Source organism: Triticum dicoccoides, chromosome 1A, assembly GCF_002162155.2.
Source record: "Triticum dicoccoides isolate Atlit2015 ecotype Zavitan chromosome 1A, WEW_v2.0, whole genome shotgun sequence".
Lineage (NCBI taxonomy): Eukaryota > Viridiplantae > Streptophyta > Magnoliopsida > Poales > Poaceae > Triticum > Triticum dicoccoides.
Window position 1 is genome coordinate 505,990,022 of NC_041380.1, and position 8,489 is coordinate 505,998,510.

General features: G+C 41.1%; 1 protein-coding gene across 1 annotated transcript in view; it reads right to left on the bottom strand.

The window, feature by feature from the left end:
• Window positions 1–5,609: 5,609 nt before the first annotated feature.
• Window positions 5,610–8,489, bottom strand: part of LOC119310525 — a 4,635-nt gene continuing 1,755 nt past the window's right edge. The window contains exons 2-3 of the mRNA XM_037586268.1: window positions 7,042–7,265; window positions 5,610–6,364 (exon numbers count right to left, since the gene is read on the bottom strand). Coding sequence (XP_037442165.1) covers window positions 5,711–6,364; window positions 7,042–7,265 — 878 coding nt within the window. The 3' untranslated portion in view covers window positions 5,610–5,710. The remainder of the gene's footprint in view (window positions 6,365–7,041; window positions 7,266–8,489) is intronic.

Genomic DNA, 8,489 nt, shown 5'->3' on the forward strand with positions numbered 1-8,489 from the left:
TAGGATGATCACACAGATTCCCCGGGATCTCCTTGGACAACACTGGATTACCCCAAGTGCCCACAAACAATCCACCCAGAGGTGTGTTAAAGTAGCCACCTTAAATAAACCCTTAGTTCATAATAATACTCACAACTGTCATGAAACACTCAAACCAAACCACGTCTACGAGCATAGCATAGCAGTATAAGCATAACGTAGAAGTAACTCCCAGGGTTTGAATGAAAAGGGCAATAGGTACTACCTCAACAACTACTTCCCAATACCCACATGTTAAACAGTTCCTACTCATGCAATGTTTGAGGGTTTGAAACTAATGCATAAAAACTAGGTAATAAAGGGGTATGATCAAAGTGTTATTTGCCTTGCTGACGATCGGAAAACCCTAGTGACTTGTAGTAGCACGCTTCGCACTCCGGAAACTCTATCGCAAACAAACAATAACATACATAAGCACTCAAGCAATAGATGTAAGGGTAAAACTTAAGAGGAAAGATCCAAATTGAAGTTCAACTGAAGAGCTTTGATTTTGCAAAAAGAATCAATCAAATCGGAGTTACAAAACTCAAACTACGGTCAAAAGAAGTTCAAATTCAAATCTACTTGCAATCAAATTTTAAATTGTCAAAATCATGTTCAAGTTGGTTAACTAGAAAGAGCGGTCCGAGATGAAGATTTTGGCATTGGTTTCATTGGATTTGGATGAACGAGCGAAAAGTTGCGAGGGTTTAAAGATCAGGGGCTAATCTGTGATAAAAATAATCACGGATAGGTCCCTGGCCGAAAATAAAATAAAAGAAAAAGACCATCAAATGAAAGTTCGCTATCAGGGACAAACGAGTGAATACGTTCACTAACAGAGACGTTCGAGCGAACGCTCGCTAATTAGCAAACTCGAAAAAAACCGTTCTAAATCGAAAACCGAAAAAATGTAAACCAAAAAACCGAATAGTTTTATACCTAAAACCGGTGAAAATCCGGCAAGACGGCAGCGGCGGCTCGGACGTCGACAGGGCGGCGGCTCCGGTGGGTCTCCGGCGGCGGCGAGGGCGTCAGGGGGCTCGGCGCAGCTCGGCAGTCAGGATGGAGGGGGCGGCATCGGTCGGGAGTGGCGGGGCGGAGCGGGGCGACGGCGGTGAAGCTCGGCGGCGGTGGCAACTCCGGCGAGGGTGTGGCGGCGGCTGCGGGCTCCGGTGGCTCGGGTTTCGAGGGAAACGAGACCGGGGTCCGGGCTATATAAAGGGGGAGGAGGAGACTTGGAGGAGGGGCGAGGTCGAGGCGGTGGAGAGGAATCCGGGGCGGAGACGGCGGCGGCCGGCGGCGCGTGGAGGCGCTGGACTCCAGCTCGGGGTCGGGGACGACCGGGGTGGGCCGCTGGGCTGCGGCCTGGCTCGGCCGCGAGCTGGGCCGCTAGCTGGCCTGGCTCGGTCGGCTAACATTTTTTTAAAATATTCCGCCCGAATGAAATCCTAATAAAATACAAAAAATCTAAAAATGCCAAAAACAATTTTCATCGCCTAATCCTAATATTTAGAACAAAGTGAACATTTTTCTGGCCTAAAAATGCAATTTTCAAAAATGCATATTTTTCTAATTCAAATAAAATATTTATTTGATTTTAAAAAATTTCCTCCAATATTCCTCTCTTTTTGAAGAAGTCATATTATCTTCCCTCTTTTATTTTTAATATTGAAAATAATTGGAGAGAAAAATATTAGAATCAAAATGATCCTCTTTTCAAATTTGAGAAAAATTCAAATATGAAAATTTATGAAATCCCCAACTCTTTCCTTGGGTCCTTGAGTTGCTTAAGATTTCTAGGATCTCAACCAAAATGCAAATAAAATATGATATGCATATGATGACCTATGTATAACATTCAAATTGAAAATTGGGATGTTACATGACTACACCTCATGAATCCCCAAGGTTACGATCCATATGTTACCCTACTAAACCTTATTGTCATCGGTGTTCGGTATAACACTCCACGTTCCCCTTGCTCCTAGCCTCACTGGTGCTCAATCTCCATGATCCTGGGTACCTGCGGGAATGAAGATCGCAGACAAGACAAGAGACACTTCACGAAACAATTTTATTTCACACATACGAGACGTTATGTCAAAGACACCCATTGACCCCTTCACCAAATATTGAGGTTCCAAGGCTCATGCCTCACCCCATACCTTATCAATCTACTCACACAAGGAGATCAGATCAGGAGAAGAAAACATTGAAGAACACATCTTGAGATTTGATCGCAATATGTCTTACAATGGATGCCTTTTGCGATGCACGACTACAAGTATGAACTAGATGAGAGAGCACCATGGTGGTGGAGATGGCTATGGAGATGAAAATGGCGGCCGCTAGGGTTTGTGGATGAAGATGATGATGAAGAGATTATGGCTGTGCTCGACGTTCTCCCCAATGCTCTCATGTTTACATTTCGACTGGGATACTTTATAAAATTTGTTCGGGTGGACGACCTGCCTCGGTTTCCACGCCAAATGACCGCTCATGCGACCGCACGCGGTCGCATGGAACTTCATCTATGACTCTGGCGGCCTCCTGGTGACTCTCCATTTACCTTCCTTCCCTTTCTCCCACATGATTTCTTCCCCTGTTAGCCCATTTCCTGTGGAAAAATATCAAAGAGAAGATTTCTGGTATCCCTTGCACTTATTAGCCATTAGTGACAACACCGAAGCAAATATCTCTCTTCTAATGAAATATCTCAGTTTAAACAAGGTTGAAATGAGTGTAAAAATATCACTCATCAACTCCCCCAAGCTTAAACTTGATCTTCCTCGAGCAACATAGAGAGAAATCCGAAGCATAAGGAACCCAGTTGTTTAACCCGAAATAACAAGAAGGTTCTAGTTCACTTACGATCGATATGCCTAGATAGTCCTCCGCTTCTTGACCTGAAAACTTATCATAGATATAGCGGTGGTATGGTTATAGAGCAAGTGTTAATGAAGCAAAGATAATCAACATAAAGTTTCTGATCTATTAGATAAAACAACTTTACAATAATCTAGACAACACTTGCTTGCTGGGAATGCATGGAAAAGTTTCTTTAGATAGAGCCATGAAAACATAAGTTAGGGAGTAGAAAACATGTAGCAAAATATAATGTTCAAGTGCTCATGAGTACCCCCACAAGTGTCTCCTCTTCTAGGCTCTTAAACACTTTGTTTCAATCATTGTTTGTTGGAACTTTGATTGACACATGAAGGAGATTATGCCAAATAAGTGATCATGCATAGGTTATCGATGTGGCTTAATGTTTGGGAACTATGGACCTTTAGCAATAATGCCTCTTTCGAGCTCTTTTGATCTATCCCCTTTATTTACCACATACACACCCGCTCAAGAGAAAGTTGAATAATATTCGTTTGTGGTGTTGCCACTACGTACGGTAACAAACTCATAGTTGAAATCCAAGTTGTCGCTCTTGATGGATCGTTCATTGGCCAGCGGAGTCCTCAACATAACATCAAGAAGGGTGACAAGGTCACATTTACACATGTAAACGCATTTATAGTAGCAAAGGCCATGGCACCAGCCGGAGGCTGTAACACCATGTTGATATATACAACACAAATTTTTGGCATAATCTCACACCTTTCAACTAAGTTCCTCTAGAGAATTTAATCCACAAGTGCTATCAAGTCTATTAAAATTAGCAACATGGGATTGAGCATGATTAAACATTACTTTCACTACAATTTCTCAACTACCAAGTCTTGAGAGACTTTCTCTTGTGCATAGTTATACTTGGTTAATAACATTTCACTTAAAAACTATCCCACGGCAAGTCTTGGTTGTCTAAGCTAAAGAAAACAAAGGCTACAAAATTATTTCAGCTATTAGAGCAAAACCTTTGTATCAACTATTAAGACTTACTCCCATCTGCACATGTCTCACATACAACCACTACATCTACTCTAAGTATTCAAGTGCAAAAGACGGGGGTCGTAGGACATACCTTCATGGTTGCAAATTTACACACTTCTCTTCCTTGATCTTGCATTCCTCATTGTCCTGGCATAGACCAACTCCTCTAAAAATAAAATGCAAACAAACTCCAAGGGGCTAAATAAAGAACAAGAGCAAAGCAAAGCTTATTCTATTTTTGGTTTTGGGGTTTTTGAAAACTATCTTGCAACCAAAAAATTGCAAAAGGCAAAAAAGCAAAAGCAAATAAAAAGAAAAATGTTGGAACAAACCAACACGAGTGTTTTGAAGCTCCTCGAGCTTAAGTGCCTCTCAGGGACAATGCGAGGTTGCTCATATCTTGGATAGAGCCTTGAAGGTTGTTGAGGTCCACGTAGGTGGTGTAGTCTTGTTGGGGCTGCTCTTCCTCTTCGTCGGTGGCGAATTCTTCTTCATCTACTTGTTTAGGTTCTGGCCCTTCTTGGTCAAATGTTGCATCTCTTTCCTGTGCAACATAATGCAATTGTCCATTCTCAATGGAGAAACGGTTAGACATAGGTGTGAGTAACAAGTACACCACTCCAGGAATTTTGATACAATGACGGCCATTACGAACTACGACCATATCAGCGCTAGTAAGAACACAGATGTAACAACGATGTTGCCGACAATGGGGCGGAGATGATTGTAGTTGAGGCCAAAGGAGTTGGCCAACATTGTGATCACTCCTCCACACATGATATCTCTTTGTGCATGGTTTGCTTGATGCGCGAGGTGTAGCAAAAGTATTGCCCCTAGGTTGGGCGAATAACCGACATCTAGGGTGGACCGACTAGGGTAAGGGTACACAATATGACCAAAACGGGGTATTGTGCATCGAGAGGCGACCAGGGTATTGTGCATCCAGAGGCAACTGGTAGCCTATTCACCTTCTCGACATACTTATAGATCCTAAAACATCGTCATTCAGTGGTCACGGACCGAGGCGGGCGGCACAACACCGTCTGCTTTGCCCCAGGATGGATCCAAGAACATAAGCAAGTGCAAGGTCGGGAAGAATAAGGTTCATTTGCATACACTCACATTAATTCGGTACAATTAACACATAGTTTATAGTACATATTTGAACATAAGCAAGTGCAAGACCTGCAAAAGAAAGGTTCATTTGCATACACACATTAATCCAGTACAATTAACACATACTCCCTCCGTTCCTAAATATAAGTCTTTTTAGACATTTTAAATGGACTACAACATACATATGTATATATACATATTTTAGAGTGTAGATTCACTCAATCACTTGTTGAAATCTCTAAAAAGACTTATATTTGGGAACGGAGGTAATACTATTTATAGTATACAGGACATTTTGTATTTCTAACCTGTAAATGCCACCCTGAGAATGTTCAAGCATAATATTTAAACAGTTGTTTAAAACAGCAAATCTAACTTATCCTCACATGCAACAACATTCAAAGATATTCGATTACCATCATCATTAATTAGCACAAAACACGACTCATAACACGCCATTTCAGAAGCAACAACCATAGTACTACCTCTGTACACTTTTATAAGACGTTTAAGATCACTAAAGCAGTGATCTACAACGTCCTGTAAAAGTTTACAGAGGGAGTACATAATATATCTGACTACATAAAACATATCGCATAGGCCAGACAAGTTCCTGCTAGCAAAAGCCTCACAAAGTTCATTAAAGAACTGTGGCTAAGTTATTATAGTTAGACAGCAGCTACTATCGGCCTCACCCATTCTTGGGTGAAGAAATATTGGGATAACATAACGGAAAAAGGGACCAGGCAACGGTAACTTCCATTTCACACGAGCCAACCTTCAGCGAACGAGAGCTTCTACCCGATTTCAATGGTTGAAAGAACACCTCACGGTCAATCTGCTGGCTGCCTAGCCAACCTGCTGCATTCACTCTCAGCTCCCCAAAGCTTTCAACAGAAACCACGCGTCGTGACAGCTCAATGGTGCCATCAGTGGCAACAACAGGCGTATCCTCATCTCCAATATTGAGCAGTAACACCCTCATGTGACTGACGCTAGCAGTCGAGGCAAAGAACCGCCCGCTGAATCCATCTGGCCATGACCCGTCGACAATACGCACACTGATTGTGGCCTCAATGGATGAGACTACAATACCACAAGTCAGCTCCAATGTGCTCAGCTTGCTTCTATGTTTTTGGCTGCTCACGCATGAACTGACGGTAGGCTCTCCCTTACTGGCTTGATAATTGATCGATTCGCAGCACTCGTAGCGAAAGCCTAGCAGGCTTAGATCTTTGTCCTCTAACTCATTGCTGCATTTCACTTTCAGCGTGATATCGAAATGCATAGGCCCAAAAAGAGTCAGAGGAGCACGGGCAGGACCTGTTAATACTAAATATGGATCCTGCATGCAACAACCACCAATTTGAGTAAACAATGAGAATATCTCGAATATTGGTATAAGAAAAAGGGAGAGCTGGTCATCAACTGTAACTTAATTTATAGTGATAATATATTGTCTTAAACTAGAAAATCTGTGGGCACAACAACAAAGAACTGAGGATGAACACAATGCCAATACACTTAATTTGGTTAGCAAGGATGTTTAAATATTTCTGAACCATTCAAACTAAAAGAGCAAATTTAAACTAATAAGTAAATTTTGAGCAGCACAATCAGGAGAAAATGTCACCATGCATTGACAATAATACAATGTGAGGTGCATAGACAAATGATGGCAGGAAACATTAGCCTAAATGCGTTAGCGTAACATATAAGAAGGAACTATAATGGTTGAGGTCTGCACATATAGCTCAAAGCATATTAGCGTAAGTAATGTCTGCAACATTTGCTTTCCAATACCTTGCAATGTTTCTAAAACATCTTGCAGCCATTTCTCATGAAGTACAGTAAAAGACAATACTAGTATGATAGTATCAAACATATACCAGGGGTTGTGAAGTAAAAACCATAACAGACACATGGTACATATAATACGGCAACACTAAAGGGAGTAATTAAAAAAGGCTTTGTTGCACAGCTAGAAACAAATAAGACATAATGAATGTAAGAAATAAGAACCTCCTCGTTGAGAGTTTGACAGTTATCCCTTTTGCGCTCAAAGATAATATTGCGATGGTGATCCAGGTCATCCCTCACAGCAACGATGCCAAACACATCCAACGGCCAACGTAAATCCCCATATATTTCCTCAACTTTAACTGAAAAGATCTGCATACTACGCCTGGGTTTAGTAACACCAGGCTTCGTCGGCTTGTCCGTGAAACACATGGCGGGGATCCGAGCTGCATGTAGTAGCAGGAGATTTCACTTCAGTTAAAGAGATATTAATCTATGCATGTGGTGACAGTAAATTGTGATTCAATAATGTCCTGCCTCTATCTATCTAGATCAATGGTGAAATTAAATATAGTGGGAACATCAATTGATCGAACATACAGCAAGAAGAGATGCAACGGAATCATCAATTGATTGGAAATATACTGTTTAGTCACTGATGAGGGATCAAACGAATTTCGATATGATAAAAGTTAGACAAAGCAGCCTGAGTTTCTGATAGAGTGGAAACACTTTGTAACGAGCCTATCAGAAATGTAAGCCCGCTGGATAGCTTTTATTTTCAAATTATAGGAAGCCCAAAAATGTTTACATTTATGGGGGACAAACAAAAGAGGAGAAATTCTATAGTTCTGAACAAGAAGTTACAGAATGAATTATAAAATCTAGAGGAGGAGACGAGAGTAATTAGCAGAGAGCAACTTGCACGTAGAGGGAAATACAAACTGGATTGGCTAAGCTTTATGAGAAAAATGAATACTATTGGTTTCAACTGCGTAGCAAGAAGTGGCTATTGGAGGGCGACAACAAAACAGCGTGCTTTCAAAGGGTAGCAAATGAGTGGCAATAAAAACATACTATTTACTCAGTGACAAAAGATGATGTGCGGATTGAAGGTTTGCCCAATTTACTCACATGCTTTTATACTGACCCATTTTGTAAAAATAGTAAGGTATACTATAGACATTGAACTTTGCAAAAATGTACGACAACATCAATTGGAATTTTCTTTTTCATTTCATAGAGAATCGAGGATTTAGTGAAACGTGGCTGAAATGGCTCAAAAGTGTTACAACAGGGGGTACTTTGAATGTCAAAATTGATTGGCAAAATATGGCACAATTGAGTGATGTGATAATCAGACACATACCATATTTGGTTGAAGAAGGGGGTATCCGTATCTATCCTACAATACACGGCTGATACTATCATACTTATGTAGGATGATTCACACGTGTAGTGTCAAATACGCTCTTATATTAGTGTCAAACGCTCTTATATTATGGGAGGGAGAGAGTAACTTTTAGTCAGTCAGGTTGGTTCATGGCCAATAAGGTAGTTAGGTGTACCAGGGCGGGCCTACTGATGAAACATTAGAGCAATTTAATTGAAAAAATGCAGAACACTAGAAAGGTTAAAGGATGGACCATTATCTCCTTGGATGTGTGTGT